Source organism: Cygnus olor, chromosome 5, assembly GCF_009769625.2.
Source record: "Cygnus olor isolate bCygOlo1 chromosome 5, bCygOlo1.pri.v2, whole genome shotgun sequence".
Lineage (NCBI taxonomy): Eukaryota > Metazoa > Chordata > Aves > Anseriformes > Anatidae > Cygnus > Cygnus olor.
Window position 1 is genome coordinate 38,477,873 of NC_049173.1, and position 20,003 is coordinate 38,497,875.

At 35.4% G+C, this 20,003-nt stretch overlaps 1 protein-coding gene across 25 annotated transcripts in view; it reads right to left on the reverse strand.

Moving 5' to 3' along the window:
• GPHN (gephyrin) overlaps positions 1-20,003 on the reverse strand; it is a 333,615-nt gene that overhangs the window by 45,701 nt on the left and 267,911 nt on the right. For 14 of the 25 annotated variants that reach the window (XR_005820015.1, XM_040557299.1, XM_040557300.1 and 11 more), the window contains 3 exons: positions 8,638-8,700; positions 6,195-6,237; positions 2,375-2,512 (listed from right to left, as the gene is read on the reverse strand). Coding sequence is in view for 24 of the 25 variants with exons in the window: in XM_040557299.1 (XP_040413233.1) it covers positions 2,375-2,512; positions 6,195-6,237; positions 8,638-8,700 (244 nt within the window). In the remaining variant the exon portion in view is untranslated. The remainder of the gene's footprint in view (positions 1-2,374; positions 2,513-6,194; positions 6,238-8,637; positions 8,701-20,003) is intronic. The other 11 variants (XM_040557318.1, XM_040557323.1, XM_040557309.1 and 8 more) reach the window with 1 other exon arrangement.

Below are 20,003 nucleotides of genomic sequence, written 5' to 3' on the forward strand. Positions count from 1 at the left end.
TTTGAAGACCATGTGATCTGGACAGCATCACTCTGTCATTCGCATGGTAATGTTATCAGTATAAACACAAAATTGTTACTTAGCCTTTTTTTTTTTAATATATATTAAAATAAATTGTGAAAACTTGTCCAAAGCATGTTGTGGCAGGCCATGATATATGCTGTGATTTTGTCTAATTTTACCATAGTTCTAATGAAGAGGTTTACAAATCAGATATATGAAAAGGCTGTTATCTACTGCTGATACAAATATGACTGCATAAGACTGGTGTTTACATATAAATAGTGATGCTATTGTTATATATATCAACATATATGTACCATGTGAGCATTATGCTCATTTTTTCTGTCTATCTAGAAGAATACTTCTAGCCACATTTTATTAACTTCCATGGGCAATATAGCTCCTGTCCACAAATACAAGAACAACATAAAAGAAGCATAAAGATTGTGAGATGGAGAAAATGAAAAGAAAGATAAGAAGACAAGACAATAAAACAAGTCAATATTTACAGAATCAAGGACAAAAAAAAAGAGAGAAAACAACAGGTTATGAAACCTTGTTTTTCCCTACATTCAATACCACCCTTACTTCTTTGCTTAGTTTTGCAGTACAAGTTTAAAAACCAAAAAACTCTTTTAATGTAAAAAAGAATAGTAATGCCACCACCACAGTTTTAGCATTATAAGAGCATTATATACTATTATCCTAAGAGGTTAAGAGCCATTATGATTTATATGTAACACATGACTTTTCATACATACGCTTCGTAAGTAAATGTACCCAACATTGTGGTTCATTATGATGTCCACAAAGCACTGTCTTAGCAAAGACATTTAAATCTCATGGTAAAAAGTCAGTGGCAGTTGGGATTGTAGATGACTAACTTTTTTACTGAAGTCTTAGGCTCCAAAGACTTTTTGAATTCCCTCTATATGTTTATTACAATGATCAACATACATCATCAGTGAAGAAAATTCCTGGATTGCAAGTAATGGATGCATATTCTTAAAAATTAAGAAAGTCAGGAGACTTTGCAGTGCATGTTACCACAATAAAGAACTGGTATGAGCAACAGTTTTATAGTACAATAGCACTATTCCTTACTTGCATTACACACTAAGCAAGTAATCTTTAAGAAGAAACTCAAGAAAAATCAGAAAGAAATTAGGATCCAAATGATAACAAGACTGAAAGGCATAGTGTGCAAGGCATTAAAATTTTGATTCTTACCTATATTCACAGTCATCTTCCAGAAGAAATACATAAACCATGTCAACACCTGTCAGCTAAAATTGGCCTCAAGATCAAGCCTGTCCATTGTCCACATTTCTCTGCTACAAGCAGAGCTTCAAGCATGCCTGGAGTTGGTCCTCCCAAGTGCACAGTAGAGAATGTGCACACATGGTAGTGGGGTCAAATCTTAGTATGCTCAGGTCCAGACTACTGACAACTACCCAAAAAGGTCAGATAGCTATGCTCAGGCATTCTGCATTCTAATCTGCATACCACTATGAAAGTGCAGGGTGTAATATGCATATTCCTTGCTGGCCCAGCTTTGGTGCTATTCTGAATGCAGAATATGTGGTATCTTCTCAGAGATCTGCTTCTTGCTACCAAGTATGCACACTTTACTAAATCAGTATGTCAATATGAAGACATCTCAGAGGTTTGTGGCAGCACAAAGATTTGGTGAAGGGCAAGTAATCTCTGAACTTTCAAGACAGAAGACAGAATATCCAATTCAGAAACTGTTTGTACCTCTCCACTACCTGGAATCTGCTGATATGCTGAACATTTTGGCTCTTGAGGTGTGTGGTTTTGTTCATCACCTCATCTTTTTGTCCACCACCTCACCTTTGGAAAATCTGGAAGAATCTCTGAAGGAGGTTTCCCTGTCCCTGCCAACTTCAGACGTTTTTGTATTTCAAGACTTAATCATTAATCTCAGACTGGAAAGGGGGTTAAGTAAGACTCTCCTACAGTGAGAGAACAAAGTGAGTCATCACAGTACAACTTGGAGCCAGTTGATATCTACAGAAGTCCATTGTTAAATCAACCACTGAGGCAAATTGTGGTTTCTTGGCTTTAGCTTTGTTGCATATGACACAGACTATGAGAAAATGTATTTATGTATTTCATTAGAATTCCATTACAGATTCCTTCAAGGAGCAGCACTGAGCTCAATCCACATTCTCCTGACTGAAAGGAGAATTCTACTCTGATTATTGGCATTTCCTAAAGGAGTTTCTCCTGGAGGTCAGTCTCAGACCTCTTGCAGCAATTATTAAAAGGGCAAGCACTTAAGAAGGTTGTAAAAAAATGGAAATAATCACCGTACCACTCACAAAGAATCCAACTATATGTAAAGTACCTCTGTAATTAATGATTTCTGTTCCAAGCACTGGGGTCATTTCCAGAACAGTGATGAAGGCCTTGTCCATAGATGTCAATGGGAATGGAGACATGCGGTGTCTTCTTGCTACCTTGGTAATGTCAACAGCACTGTGACCTGCAAAGAGAGCACCAAGTTTAGGTATGCTGCTATGCATAGATGTTAACAATGATGTTAATTTAAACCCGTTTGCTGAAATACATCCAGCACTGAGATAAATTAATTTATCTACTTATCACTATTGAGCATTTATGACAGATACTGGGAGAGTATTGTATTCAACTAGAATCAAAAGGGAGATTTAAAACAAAATGCAATTTACAACTTCACAAAATTGTATATCCTTACTTGTCATGAAACATGCACCAGAAGTCCTCATGAGCATAAAAGTATCCGTTAATCAGAAACAGAAACCTTTCAAAGATGATGCAGTATTTAACACTTTGGATGGTTATCTGAAGTTAACTCAGTTCTGTGAACTGGCCTACTGCTCAGGACATTCACTCATTCATTCATTCTGTTCTTCCTAGGTGGTTTCCACAGCCTTCTCGTGGGTAGCTGTAATTTGAGTCAGCCCCTGGACCTGCTCAGTTCCATTATGTGTTCTTTCTCTCCCTTTCCCATTCAAAATCTACAATAATATCCTGAATAGAACATTAATATGCCACAGCTTTGACTCTAATGATATGCAGAAGATTCTGCATATCCCATCTTAAACACAAATCACACCTTTTCTCTAGCTATGGCTAAACCTGGGTGAAATAAGCAACTGTATCAGATACAAATGGTGAAAATTAACAGAGAAGAGACATCAGTGTTGTCAGCACATAAAGGCTGGTACTTCGAAGCAGCTGTTGTTGTTCCATCATCTGGAAAGAAGGATTTACAATATAATATCTTTACAACACTGGCAACCTAGAAATCTACAAGGACTCTACTGACTTGGCACAGATTATTACTACTAGTTGTTTATGTATTATTATGCTCCACAAATGCATCTCAATATGCTACATGCTGCACACAGACAAAACATAAAAATGGACCCTGTTCCAGTGAGTTTGCAGCATAAGATTAAGATGGGAGTAAAAGGAGGACATGTTTCTCTTGCTGAGAAAGAGTAAACACAAGGACAACAAGCTTTGAAGGATTTTGAAAATGAAGATGGAAGAGAACAATGGAAGAGATAGAACTATTGCAGTAATGCATATACAAGAGTAAAAGATACAAGCCAAAGATTAAGAAAATTACATTTGTAGAAATATCATGAATGGATTTGCCTGGAACAAGAAGGTATTTGTGAGAGCCACAGGGGATGATCTAGAAATACAACAGGTATATGCATTGGCAGGAAAAGCCTTATCTCAAGATATGCAGTAAGAATCTACAAGAAATATGCAGAGTCTGTCTGCAGTGAAATAGAGCAAGGTGTACAATGAAGATAAAGCCCAGGTAACATCAATCAATGTGGAGTGTTAAGGGGGACTGCGGCTGGTCCATAGTGACCAATAAGACTTACTGGGGGATCTCTAGGATTCAATGTCAGAGATGAGACATGCAAAACAAGACAACACTATAGAGTAGAAGGATTTCAGCATACAGACTAGTTGATTTTGTGTTTGACAGGTCAAAGGGTCTAAAGGGATAAAAGAAGGGGACTAAGGACATGGCTCTGTAGGTCTGCAGAAGAAATCCAGAGATTTCCGGAAAAAAAATAAGTAAGAAGTCCATGTAAAAAATTCTCTAAAATATCACCAGCAGTTGGCCATCTTCCCAATCCAGACAACGTAAGCAACAAAAAGACATTAAAGCATCATGAGATATCATGCCTGGCTACATGCAAAAGACATTCCCAGCAGTTTCCTGACAGTAATGAGGCCTGTCTGCAACTCTAAGAGACATTCAATATACCCTAATTTATGGATAATGATTGATTTCACTTGGCTTTTTCCAGTTCAAACTCAGCATGCTCCTATTATCTGAAAGTTGTCTGTCTGCCATTTTTCAGTCCTGTTGAATTCCTTAATTAACAACTTTTATCTCATGTCCTTCTGTGAGCCTTTTGATCATCCTTAATATCTCCCCGGTTTCTTTCCTATTCACTTGCTTTCAACTCATTTCCATCTAGCACTATCCTATTTAGTGCTATAGGCGATTCATAATTATATTTCTAAAACAAAATAAATTATAGTAAGATAGCATTAACAAATTATACAAAGCATCATTTTTAATGAGACAATTTTGCTTTGCAGTAGCTTCTTCAGTATCCCATTTGCCTTCACATTCAAAAAAACCCACCCAGATGATTACTTTAAATGTAGTAGATAAAACAATCATGCAATCTAATTTTTTCCTTCAGAAGATAAGATTGCTGAATCAGTAATATCTGTCTATACAAAACTTCTTTCAGCACTGACACATGCTTGTTCAAATACGCTATGTGGTAGACTTCATTAATTCATTTTTTTGCCATTGACACGGTAAGCATCTTTAAGAGGATGAAGTGGAGATAAATAAAACTGCCGACTTAATTCCAGTTCCAAGAAAGTTTCTGGAAGAAATTATTGAAACAATGTCTTTGTAAGTATTTAAAAGATAACATGAAGATAAAAGCAGGCACTGTGAATTTGTGAAGCACAAATAATTTCTAATTGATTTAATTCCTTTCTTTAACATAGTAGTTGTCATACCGATGAAGAAAGACACAGTTGATGAGATATACTTTAACTGTATTTAGACTTTTCACGCTCTTAAAGATGATTTTCTTGTAAACGAACTAGGCAGAAATGATTCTAATTAAATTATTGTAAGATGCAAGTGTAACTAATGGAAAAACTGCATTCCTGGATTCAACAGCAATCTTACATTTTCCATTCTTAGGACTGTATTTTGTTAGAAACCTCATAAAAACAAGAAAAATGCAAAGAAAGCATTTTTGAGGCAGACAGAAAACCTGTGTCCGATTTCCCAGACCTTTCTCTGCATATGCACTACTGAAAGAAACCCTGCTTAGTGGCAATGTAATTCCTGCAGGTCTAGCAGATTTCATATAAAATGTGCTAAAACCTTTTTTCTGTCTGTATAAAGTAAGATATTATTTTCTTAAAAGGAAAAGTTGGAAAAATGAAGGAAGATGATAGGGAAAAACGTGTACAGCAGTGAAAGCTGGGAAATTGTGCGACAGCAAACAACCCTTATACTACAGCCATTTGGTGCTGGTTGCTGCACCACTGTCTCAGAAGCTTTATCTTTAGCAGTAAGCAGGAAAACAAACTGCATAATCAAAATAGAAAAATATATGTATATACAACTTTACAAGTATAATGCCTGGAACTCTTGCTTTTTCTACAGCCCTTCATATCCTGGGTACTGAAAATATACTTGGGAATCTTCTGCCTTTTTCTGCCATCATGAGGCACACTGGTTAATAATTCTTCAATGAGAACTGTGCTAGTAGTTTCAGTATCATCAATGCTCTGATGATAGGAAAATCAAAACAGAAACCAAACTCCTTTCCTATTGTTCCACTGTAGTGCCTACAGGATTAAAAACTTACGTTTCTCAAGTTAAGAGTGAAATATCTACTACTAAAACAACATGGAAAGAAAAAAAAAGGCAACTGTCAGTTAATATGTGAACACTATAAGCTATTTATACTTTTACTTTCTCTTTGGACTGAAATTCATTGTCTTATTACATTTCTTCTGCAAACTCACGTATATCCCAGCTGTATCTGACTATAATTTGCTGTCGTGTAGGCAGTGTTAGTTTCACAATAGAGCTAGGAAGTTTCAGTACTCACTTGCTCTGAGGATGTTCTCCTTGCTGCTGCACCTAGACTGGACCTGCAGAGAGAGCACAGAGTCTATGAGCTACAGAAGTTAACAAGAATGCAAAATACAGAGATGTAATGGGCAAGCTCCTGGGATCTAAGACAGAGGCTCTACATATTTTCAGCAACATTCTTCCTTACTCTACATGTGATAAAGATGTTTAAGCAGAAGGGTACTAGCTGATGGACAGAATCTGATATAAGCAACTTAACACCCCTCCCCCCCAATAAAAAAACAAGATGACTTAAGGACAGATTAATAGAGTAAACTCAAAGAACACAGTGGTTAAAATTATGTGTTAAGCTCCAGCCTAGGCTTATTTTAACAAAACATCCACATTTTCTTATACAATTGTAATTACAGTAACTCTGAATCTAGGCTCTCTGTTTTATGATTAGACAAAATACTAACATAACTGTGTTATGACGTGTCTTAAAATTCCATTACTGGTATTTTTGGGTATGACATAGAAAGATTTAAAAAATGGTTAACCTAGATTGAACTGATTCTGAAGATATTTAATAAGCTTTCAAATTGCATAGGCAACTCACAATTGTATAAACAGCTTCTGTATGGAGCCATATAAATTTACTTAATTGTTTCTGTTTGGTTAAAAGAAATGTTATATTCAGAATGAATTTCACAGTGCAATTCTACTTTAAAAAGTAACTGTGTGAGAATGACTACTGGTTTCTCAACAAATCCTCTTCCTAGATGCTTAACTGCCACTGTGCTATTCCAGATATATTGGTCTGACTCCAGTGAAATGGGAGGATTCACATTGGTCTCATGTTCCAGTAATACAGGATATTTCAAGTTCCATCCAGTTACCATGCAGATTGGAAAAACAATTGGTTTTGAGGAGTATCAGTCCTGTAAACACAACACAGTTTGAACTTAATCTCTACAGAAGCATCGGCTCTTGTTAATTCTTCTCAGGTTTGGAAAGACACCATGCTATATAGTAAGACTGAAGTTGCAAGTTTTTAGACCAACCAATGTGAACAGCAGTCTGTCTTATGACAGGTCAGCTGTCTGAACTGGTAACACTTGAATACAAAGCTCTTCATGTGGACAAACCCCCAGCTGTATACAAGCTAAAGTAAACTTCACAGGAAGAGAAACATCTAAGAGAGTATGAACTGAATCCTTCTCTTTTTTACTTTAGTGACAGATGCATTGATAAATTTCAGTGAGGAATAATAATGTAAAACCATGTACAAAAAGTCAAAGAAATGGAATAGCACAGATGACACTGAGGGTGTAATTTCCCTTGCAGAACATTTGTCTTTGCTGAAAAAAACAAAGGAATTAATCCAGATTATTTTTCAGAACAATTTGATTTGGAATTACAGAAAACTTGTTTAGAAAGTGAATATGTATGGTCTGACATTTAATGAAGAATGATACACACTGAACCCCAAAAAGGCTGTCTTCCTAAAGGAACAACCATTTAAGACTGAAGACAGCTGTGCCCACTTCTAAACCTCTTTCTTCTGTTCCACAGCAGCTTGCCCCAAATGTATATTCACATAAAAATTAGATTCTACAGCGCAACACAGTCTACTTATTGTAATGGAATAACTTATGGAAAGTAATGTTGCAACTTAGAGTGGATTATGGTGTCCTTTCCTGAAAAAAACTGTTGTTTAAAAAAAAAAAGAAAAAAACAAACAAAAAACAACCAAAACCAAAACCTCCCTCCTTCCCACCAAAAATACTACACAAGAAAACTGCAAACAAAATATTAATGATGCCCAAATTTGGCCCAGAGTTGTTTTACCAGATTTTAAAGGCATGACATGGACTCTCTTTGGAAGAAGTAAATATTTATCTGTAATTTACCAGAGGACAATTCTGGACCAAACGGATGGTGTAATGATAGGATAGAAAGCACAAAAGAGAGAGGCGCGGACTGAGAGAATTAGAGAAGCAGGATGGGACGTGGCAAGCCAACAGACAGTGTATGCAAAAGGAGACATGGGCCTATGTGTGTAAGACTACTGTTTAAAATGGAAGAGGCTCTCTTATTTCTCACTGCAAACCATATGAAAATATAAAACGAGGAATGTGCCTGCTGCAAAATAACCAAGCAATTCAGCAAACTGTGGAATGAAACTCAGTGAGATAACATAGTCCTAAAGAAAAAAAGGCATAAAAACAAAAATACAAAACACAAACATTTGAAACAATCTACCAAAATAAACTAAGTAAAATATGTGATCCAAAGGACACAGATAAAAGCTACTAGAGAAGGAGGAAAAATGTTAGCAGACAAAGACAGTGCTAAAGAAGTAAAATGGAAGTCAAGAGAGAGTCTTCAACAAAGTGGAGGAACAGAAGGAGCCCAAACCCATAGCGCAAAGCAATGTTTGCGAATGGAAAACAGCTCCTTTGAGCAGTAATAGTTACTCTCGAGTTGTAGCCTCTATTCCTCCTCAGTTCATCTTTAAGCCCTTCCAACCTATAGTGGAGCTAGTGTATGGACAAAAACAAGAGATTTATAATGAACAGAGCAGCTGAGATTTGCAGATCAAATCTTCTAATATAAAATACGTGCTGACAAAGTTTTGCTCTTACAGTGTCCAAATGACAATGGTAACAAAAGACAGCTGGCTTCACACGCAGCCTCCTACAAGGTCATATTTTAATTCTGTGCACACAGAGGACTTCAGACCAATTTAAATTTACTTTTTGATTTCTTACAACCAGCCTAAAGTTTACATTTTATCACTCACCTGATGGGCAACATATGCAGTATGAGAAATAATTTGCTTCCCACAGATTTTAAAAGCAGCTGTGGAAGAGGAATCCATGATAATAAAATAAAAGGCTTGACCAGCTAGACTTGATTGTTTCCCAACCTATGCTCACAGCTGCAGAATACAAACCATATTTTAACATAACTGACATCATAATTCATTATTATGTAATACCTGTTGCTTAATATGAATTGCACATTGATATCCTAAATGCTATTTTAAAACATAACTGCTGTAAAATATGATTTTGATTAAAACCCACCAGTTTTCTAACACATACAGTTTTAGCTGCAAAGGAGCTTTGTATCAATGGGGTTATATGCTTTAAAGTGCCTTTTATCATACTCATTATTTGTATGTTTTACTACTTTGTTATATGTGACATTTACAAAAAAATATATATATATTCTTTTCACATCTACTGCAAAGTAAAGAATCCATATCACATTGCACATAGCACCATGACTGACTGGGGCAAGTGATCAGTAATACTATTATTTAGTATAATTCTTCTCATTCACAGGCAGTTACAGAAATAATACACTGTGGCTGTCTCTCCTTACACAGGGAAAGTGGAGTTTTATTGTTTCTCCATTCTCAAAACCCTTGGCTCACAACGTATCATGGCAGAAGATACATTCAGGCAGAATGTAACGAAACCCAAAACATTAAATTCATATTACTCTTTCTTTGTTGTTGTTGTCTTTTTTAAAGCAATTTGGATTTTATATTCTTTAAGATATAATTTCATCATTCTAGAATGCAGAGTAAGCCTTCTCCCACAGGCTGAAGCATTAAATAGAACGTGAAATAAAGTACTCCAAAATAAATTAAGGGAATGGTAAAATAAAGAAACCTACTGACAATTTCTATCTATCAAACATGATTGGTCTGAAAAATGAAATCAATGACTATACTAAATTGGATTTATTTAAGTCTAAATGGTGTGTTTTGCTGCAAATAAAAATCAGTCCACAAAAAAAAATATAGAAAAAGACACAAAGAAAAGTTCATGCTACAAGTGAAAAATTAATGTGAAAAAAAAAAGAAAAAAGAAAATTGAAAAAACCCTTTAACACTTTACCATGATTATTAGGAACGGTTAGAGAAATTACTTACCTTTTTTAAGTCATAACAAGATTAGCACAGAGTATTAAGTCAGCTCTTCATTATGGGAGGTACATACAATTAGAAGCCGTTGGTTATAATAAATTGCAAACAATGATGAAGAGTTTCCAGCCCAATATGAAAAGCTAACTCTTATGGGAGTACATTTGAACTCAGTTTTACAACATGAAGAACAATTCAGAACAATGACATTAAAACAGGATCTATCACCAACAAAAAGAGCTCATTTTTTGATATGCAGAAACTGTAGGAGGCTAACCCATAATCTCCATCGTTTATGGGAAAGCATATTGCTCCGCTTTTAGAAAAGCATGCAGAACGTGGAACCACCAGCAGAAACCCAAACATATATACACACAGGGGACAAAGGTACAGGAAAGGGAATGAGGTCGCCAAGCTGTAATGAAGGAAGCAGGATATGCAAAGCACAGCAGCAGCTAACAATTTGAGAACTCTATTCCTCTTAACTGTCTCATAAATGCCAGACCTGTTTATGAGGTACTCCTCACGCTACAAGTTACTTACAGTCTCTGAGAAAGTGTGTAACTCACGTAATCTCTACATGAAACTTCAGCAGTATTATGAAGACAATTTATTCTGCAGGATGTGGAAAAGCATGATGTTGCTGCTTTTACCGTGTGCACGTAATTTACTTAAGAGGTAGAATCTAGCCCTACAGTACAGACCGTGACTATTTCACGTAAATGCTTCTTATAATTTTATAATCCATAACATTCCAGTGGCAAGAAATATCTCAGTGCCACTCAAGCTTCAGTACATATTGCAATGGCTACATTCTCTTTTCAAAGTGTACTGGGGTTGTTTAGTCTGGAGAAGACGAGGCTCAGGGGAGACCTTACTGCTCTCTACAACTACCTGAAAGGAAGGTGTGGGGAGCTGGGGGTCGGCCTCTTCTCACAGGTAACCAGCAACAGGACTAGAGGCAATGGTCTCATGTTGCGCCAGGGGAGGTTCAGGTTGGAAACGAGGAGACATTTCTTCTCAGAAAGAGCAGTCAGGCATTGGAACAGGTTGCCCAGGGAAGTGGTGGTGTCACTGTCCCTGGGGTGATTAAAGAAAGGTTGGACGTGGTGCTTAGGGTTTAGTGGGTGATATTGGTGGTAGGGGGATGGTTGGACCAGATGATCTTGGAGGTCTTTTCCAACTTTAATGGTTCTATAATTCTTCCCTCAAATACTCTTTTTCCCCTAAGAGTGTAATACACATTAATCAGTATCTGCAGCTAAATACATAAAATACATAATACATACAAATAAAGGCAAGAATAATAATGTCTCAAACTGGTATAATAACACTGTAAAAAGTATTAATTTTGGCCTGTTAGCTTGTGCAATATATGTAAGGTTAAACTAGGGAAAAACTGAAAAATGTAATGAGATGCATTGGCTTCATTAAAAAAGTTGTTTTAAAACTAATCTGAAGAACAGAGAGAATTTGCTCATCATTGAACTAATATGGAATATAAAAATGAGGTTGTTAAAAAAAATCACAGCTGAAGTACACCTGGAATTCCATACTTCCGAAAACTTCTAACAAAGTATTTGAGCATTAAATAATGCAATTACAAGCTGCAACCTGCCTATTTCTGGAATGCATCCTTATTCAAACAGCACTCTTAAACTGAGCTGAAAATGCAAGGTCTTCAGAGATGCTTTATTGCCATCTGAACTGGACAACAGTCAGTTCAAAACTAGAGAAATGTTTTTCCTTTGATACTGAAATCTTTTCAGAAAAGGAAAGGAAGGTGAACTCTAGGAATTTGATAGTAACAAATATTACTCAATACATTCCTAAAAAGGAGAAGCACTGTTGGTGAGATTCACCTCAACAAAATTTAGAAATGAATAATGTAGTAGTCTACACATGGAATTACTCATTCAGAGTCAGTGGGAAAAAATAAGCAAAAGTCATCTGAAAGCAAAATTATTTTAGGAGCATATTTTAAAGACTTATTAAAGTGTTATGCTTGGTAGGCTTTACACTAAAGAAAACTAATCTTTAAATCTTGAATGTATCTTTATATCTTCAACTATATATTACTAAATTCTCCTTTCTGAGGTTTTTCCTAGTCACCCACCTTTTACGTAAAATTATATTTAATTTTGATCATTGTTTCCCTGTAGACTATAAACGCATACATGAAATCTTAGGGTCAGATTACTGTTCATCCTAACTGCTCTCCAAACAGGACAGTGGAAGTGGATTGATGAACACACCACAGAAACATGAGGGTTGAATCGGTTCCTTTTACAGGAGTGGTATAAAAAAAAGACATTATTCAATATTTGGAAAAAAAAAAAAAAAGAGATCAAAAGGCAAAGTACAGTCTTCTGGGATGCAAATATAATGCTGAATATTCATTGTCTCTCAAACATGCTACTGCAAAACTGGCAGCCTAGACTTCATTGATAGTTGAGAATAAGAAAGAGGCAAACAGAAAGGAAGTGCATTATTTCTTCACAGGAATTTTTATGAAAAATTTACATTTGTATAAATAAAAAAAAGATTTTGTGTTCTTAAGAGTATGGGACAGCATACAAGTAAGCTATATGAGTAACACTGGAAACAGCATGTTTCTGTGATATTTTAGGGGCTGTTCAGGGCTCATTCAAGATCATACTGTTTTTGTCCAGAGAAGCAATATCAACTATTATACACAAGTCTGCAGAGGATGTGCATCTTGTATAAGCTAAAGCCCATATTAAATCAAGACAAAAAAAATACTGTCAAATAGTTTCTGCACAAACTCCAACAGATATTTCTATTCAGCACTAACAGAATCCATGTGGGATTTGTAAGATATAAAAAATCTCTAGGAACAATGCACTTGGGAAAAAAAACAATTCTACTACTTGTATCATTAACTGTGAACAAGATCTTTAATTTGTTTGAATGAAAATCTTAAGTAATCCCCAAATGCCCTAGAAATATTCTTCAATTTGAGAGGTAGATTGTGTAAATACAGGCAGAGTGAATAAATTTCCTTTCCTAAGAGATATAAGAGACCGAGATTCCTTCTGCCCTTCTTTTTTGCCACAGACACGAGAATTATTTGCCTAACATATTGTAGAACAGAACAGGACAGGACAGAACAGGACAGAACAGGACAGGACAGAATAGAATAGAATAGAATATTTCAGTTGGAAGGGACCTTCAAAGATCATCTAGTCCAACTGTCTGACTACTTCCGGGCTAACCAGAAGTTAAAGCAGATTATTAAAAGAACAAATGTTTTCATCGAAAAGAATGACATAAAATTAACCTATATGACAGAGATCCTTTGCATTTGCTTCCAATTTCCCTCCATCTTTTATTTCCCATCATTTCTGGGCGTTCTTTGTAGGGAAACAGTTTAGAAACTTGTGTCAGCTGTATTCTTTCCACAGATAAAAATGATGCTAACTACTGTAGTTCTACTGGCATACAGACATACCTATTACTAAAAGGAATCATAAACTAAGCAATTATCTGTTTAAAAGCAGTAATATGAGAGGAGGAGAAATTTAAATAATTTACCTTAATTGCTGTGTGTATATACAAGCAGGTGTTCTATATTTTTGAACTCTTGCTGTCTTTATGTTGAATATGAAGTAATAGCAGGCATTTGAGAAAATAATTACGAGCAGTATATTTAATGTGTAACATTGTACATAGATATGCCACCTGTATTTGTTAAAGAGCACTCATTGGTAAAATAAGTCAAATATTCTCCCTGAATTCCTTCCTTTGAAAAACCCTGTGTGGAGCTTTAAGAATTTTGTATGCTGTGGAATTATCATGCCACCATTCAGTCTGATTTTCACACAACCTCATACCCTGGCAATCTGACTGACGCATCAGCCTTAGATGTGTTAGATAACTGAGTTATATCCTGTCTCACCAGTATTCAGATTATTTCAACTCCTTGCCCATTCCAGTTCAACTGACTTTAAGCTGCTGTCAATCACATGGACTAAAAATAGAGAAGTGATGTATAAAACTCTTGTCCTCAAGTACACTATAAATTACTCCCTAACCTTTAACATACACTAACAAGATTGACATTTTAAAATGTTTCATTTCTATTACAAGCATTTTGCTTTTAAATGAATTTTCAGCTGTCTTCACATTTGTCTTCCTTGACCCAGCAACAACCAACTTCAATGCAGCATGAAAACAATCCAATTTCCAAATTACTGCAAAATAAGGAAGCTATTCTTCTTGAATAGTGTGAACCTCAAAATCACATTTCAAAAGATTTTGTGAATTTCAAAATAAGTTCTTCATTCAAACACACTCAAGTAACATTTAAGTGAAACACCTGACAGTTATGAAACATCTGATCAATATTACTTGTGCAGCCCCGATTTTTCTTTTGACGTGTAGGCATTATGATTTCATTGGAAGTATTTTCAGTAGAACTTCTGCATGAGACAAGATAAGGCTATTTCATTTTAACATCTCTGTTCAAAAAGTGGTTTCATGTTTCACTTACTAAACACTATCCAATCTCTGTTCTGAACAGAGAATTATGTAGGTCTTCATAGATTTCTCTGTTGTGCTTTTTTCTACAATATAAAATGTCCCTATACACATGAAGTAATTTATTTTTATAAAATCTTTGTGAAGCAGAGGGATATTTTTACCTTACAAATGAGAAACTGAGACATAGAGACGTCTAGACTGAATTTAACCTGACATGCCTACATCTGGATTTATTTCTGAATGCAAAGCCCCTGAGCTGCCATTTATTTCAACTGCATTTGGAGTGCTCAGCATATGTGAAAATCACTCAGTACATGTCTCACGAAGGACATGGAGAAAATGAGTGCCCCTGAAAATGGTTTAAGAAAGTTTTCCAGCACAAAACATGAAGTTTGCATCAGTATGGAGGCAGAAAATGCAACACAGTCTTGCTTGGTAACTATTCCAGGCTTTCTGCTACAGCACCGTTTTCTGTTCCAACAGCCAACTGTCTCACCTGAACTGAAAGGAGAGGGATGCTCCCTTTACTATCCTTAATAAAGTCTGTACTTACAAAAAGTTTCAATTTCAGTAATTAGCTGTTTAGAACCACATGTGACAAAGAACCAAAATGATTTTGCCTTACAAAATAAAGCATGTTTCCCATGGTTATGTAAAATGACATGATGCTTTCTGCATTAATGAATTCCTGTTAATGATTTTGCTTAAGCTTAACATTTTTATTTGAGATAGGAGCATCAAATTTGAAGGGCTTCAGGTACAAGATCAAGAACCAGTGAATATTGGTATGGAAAATTTTTGAATAATGAAAACAGTGTTCATTATATTCACTGATGTATATAGTACTTGGACTAAAATTCAGACTTGTACACTTTCAGACATAAAAATGAACATAGCTCTTTTAAATTAACATTTAAATTAGGGAGCAAGAATTGTAAGGAAAACAAAGCTTTAGTCTGTGAATCTACCTTCTGAGCAGTAAATTACCAGTACAGTGAACTCAGTGAAGAGCTATGCTTTTGCCTGTCTGTTGAAGCAGAAACACTCACTATATTTCTCTGAGGAGAATCCTCAAAGTGAAATCAGAATCCTCATGGATGAATAACTTGATGATTTCAGAGAGTTCAAAAGCAACGGAAGGGAGATACTTGAATAGAGCAAATGCTACACTGAAACTATACTATCAAACACAAGTTAGCAGTTCTTTTTGAAAGCAAGCAGAAATACAGAATTGCTGGGAACATGATTTGCACTTAGGATTTTGCTTTGAGCCTCGAAGGCTCAAAAGGATAAGATTTCTTTAGTGCTCTCGAATTCGGCACTCCAGATTGCAAAATCCAGCACAATGGCAGTCAGCAGCCTCTTCCCAGCAGTTATATGCCCGGCACATCAGGCTGAGAACAGAATATTAATTTGGCTGGGCTTCTTCAGCAGCACGGAATCTTGGAAATTGGTAGAAGAGAAAGGGATATGGAAAATATTGTGAATATGGACACTCCTCTCTTCCAGCTCTTAAGTGAAAAGTGATATGGTAATTAGGCTTAGCAAAAACTTGTTTCCAGGTTACAAAATCGCACTTGAAAAGCTGGAAAACATGAAGATAACATAAGGAGCACTGATGAGAATCCACTGACATTTGAGCTGTATGTAACTGACACTGACACTGTTGTGCATATCTAAACTGATTTCCATGTGTCAAAAACAGATACTGTCCACTAGAGACTCAGACAAATTAGATCACACTTACAGCACTTACATCAGTGGATACTCCAAAAGCCATAACAGAATGTAACAGAAGCTCGGATCTACTTTGATATGATCATCTAGGCTAATTTTCCAGAGACTTCTTTGGAAGATGACTCCAAAGAGTTAGACTGCTGTTGGGAGCTCAACCTAGACAGCAGCTGCACTGAGTGTTATTACTGCTGTAACAGAGTACAAGCGAATGTATGGCTTCTCAAACAACTGTTTAAGTCCAAATGAACAGTGAACATTTTATGCTGCTGAGCAGCTTACTTCTGGATTAAAAAAAAAAAAAAGAGAGAGACTGTCTAGAAAGGAATCTCACAGGCATACCTAATCAAGACAGTTTTGATACCATACAGTCTAAGGTATGGTACAGCATAAGTAAATGGAAAAAATTTTGATTAAATGGATGTAATTATAAATAAATAATGACAAGACTGCCTCTGGAAGGTGCAACTGTAGATTACATACGTGGGTCTAAACTATAACCAATCAAAAGAAAAATTATATTCATAGCTCTGTGACTTGACCTAATTTGTTTCATCAAGGATTGCACATCTCTACCATAAGGCAGGATAGAATGTCTCCTGATTTTGGGGAAGAAGAAGAAAGGGACAAATTCACATACGGGAATTTAAATTTGAAACGTAAGGACTTATCTTTTCTTGAAACAAAAAGCAAAGAACTTTAAGGTTTCAAATGAAGAAGGATGGAAATGATTTCTGAACTACTTGATTTTTATAATATAGAAATGTATATAACATTACCTGGAATATATCTGTGATTTTATTATTCCATTTCTTAGTGCCTATGCTTCCTAATTGATACACTGATTTTTTTGTATTCTCTCCTTGACAAATGCACAGTGGGCAAGCATTTTACCACAATAAAAACAAGCAAAAAGTATTACAAATTTGATAGGTTATGAAGATAAGTTTTAAACCAAAAACTTTAATAGGAAATGAGATGACTTTCAAAACCACCGTTTTTACCACTCTCCTGAATGTTAAACAGTTCTTTGTAAAAGAACCTAGTGCTTGGAGTGAATGTAAAAGTACAGAACAAAAAAAAACATGTGCAAAACTTCTATATGAGGGGATAATTTTATTTGATAGAAGTCATAAGGTAAGTACCATGCACAGGGAAGCTGCAGGATTAAGTATAATTTTGCTTTTATTTTGAACGTATGAAATACTGATAGATCTAATTTGGGATGTAGCACAGTGGATAAACAAACATTAAGTGCATTCAAAGTGCAGGTACAAATGTAGGAAGATATTTGTTAATGAAATTTTAAAAATGAATTGTATTGTACATATCTGTACAATGACATTCATCAAAATTATTCACTTACACCTTGATCAGATTACTGCTATAGTGCACTCTCCTTCCTAATGTAACTTGAAGATTTCCCATTCCTTCATTTATGATCTGTCATGCCTTTCTTTATATGTCATCTAGTTCTTATGGCAAGAATAATTCTCTATTCTGGTATGGCAGAGAGAATGCTACATAAGATATTTGTGCAGCTGCTAATCCCAATAACAAGAATGAAGGTAGAAGTAGTAATGCTGTTTTCTATGAAAAAGGATATTAGATCACTGTTTTTTCATAAAGTTTTGCATTTTAGTTTCCTGAGGAAACCATATTTCTCTAAAAGTTAGAATCCTATTCCATTTGTTTTTTCTTAAGCCCAAAGTACTACTATCAGCAAAGCAAAACACAATAAAAAAGTAATTCTTTAAATATCAATTACCAAATAGAAAACTTTGACCTCTTGTTCATGTCTGAAAGAGAAAAACCTACAAATTCTATTTAAAACTCACCATTCCATTAGCAACTGTAAAAATATAGCACATAAAAGCATGACTACATCATAACGGTATAATTGTACAAAACCCAAATGATTAGTGTATCTTTATTGGCTCTGTTGTGTTCATTTTTGAGCTGTAGATATCACAAAAACATAAAGACATTTTTTTTTCTAAAGATATTTTTCCGCTTTTATTTCATGATATTTTTCCTCTTTTCAAGCTGAGGATCTTGTTAAAGACACAGCTGACACATTAAGTAACATTGTATCCATAAACAAAATGAAAACCTCACCATGAATGAAAATGAATTTTTCATCAATAAAGACAGAGCTAACTTGGAAAAACATTATTTCAAAGTTCAAAGAGCAGCTCCACCGGAGAACTCCATAGAGTTCACAAAGCAATGAGTTAGGCAAACGCAGCTTAATGAAGCAGTTTTTCTTCAATGCATTAGTGAATGTATGTCAGATGTTTAGAACCATATTCTCTATCTGATGGATTTCTGCTTGAAAACAGAAAAGAGAGTGGAGAGGAACTGGTTATACTATTTCTTTTTGTCTCGCTTATCCAAGGTATAGCATCACAGAAATGGAAATTAATTGATCTGAAAAATATAAACTTTGGGCCACTCTTGTCAAGTTTATGCATTACACATTTAAAATAGTTTGTAAGACAAGGGCATAAATACTGAATATAAAACCAGCCTAATAATCTGACCAATAACAAACCCATATAATTTCCTCATTATACCTGAAAGTCTAAAGACTACATATGGTATTTCATCTACCTACATTTTCTTAGGATTATGTCATACTTTTCTTGCTGTTGTACTAATGATCTTCAAGAATAGTCCTAGAAACAGAACTTGAACAATATGCAATTCATGGTTTGGACACTGTGTGTGAATGTTCACTTAGAATTTTCCTTTCAATTACAGTAAATCCATAATTATAAAAACAATACTGACATTAAAGCATTTGCTGGTACTTAAGAATTGACTGAACACTCAGTTATTTGACAACTGCACAGTCAATTACTGTGCTCAAATTTATTCTTCTAAATTTTTTATGTGACAAAGTGGTGCTGGAAATTTATGAGTTATAATATCTGAATAAACTAAATCAAAAATTGCATTAGCTCACTGGTTAGTAACCTAGGGAGAAGTATTTTTGAAAAAAAAGAGTAAGAAATCCAATTTAACAAAAGGACTATGATGTATAAGGGGCTGCCACAGTCTTAAGCCAGCACAAGGAAGCTGTCATACCTTAGTAGTGTAAGAGAGACAGAAAAGCTTTTTGTTAAGTCCTGGATGCAGAATTTGCAGATAGGCAGCAAATCTGAAATGCTGGGCTTACCACATTAAGGTTGCTCTTAAGTCTGACTGTCAAAAACAGTCCTCTCTGCCCTTAAGATATAAGGTCTGCCCATACTCAAACCAATTGTGCAGAGCAGTGCAGATTTACCGCAGGTATTGACAGTGGTACTTAAAAGCCTCTACCTAAAATTCAGTTCTAGATTCTATGCTGGTGGTAAATGCCTGAAAGTCAGAATTGCAGTTCTCAGTCTTGCAGCACTGACTTCTTTTCAAAGTAGCCTAATTACAAGGAGAAACAGTCTCTTACCTGACTTCAACTCTAAAGAACAAGATTTGTTTATTTACAATGTTGTGTAATATACACTTTATATAAAATATATAGAATACTTTAACCTAGAACTCTTGAGAATCTTCCTGCAGTCTCTGAATGGAGTTCTGAAGTTGTGAATTCAACAGACAAACTACCTATTGCAGGAAACAGTATCTCCTCCTCTCTGAATATTGCAGGTACTTAATGTCCTGTACTGG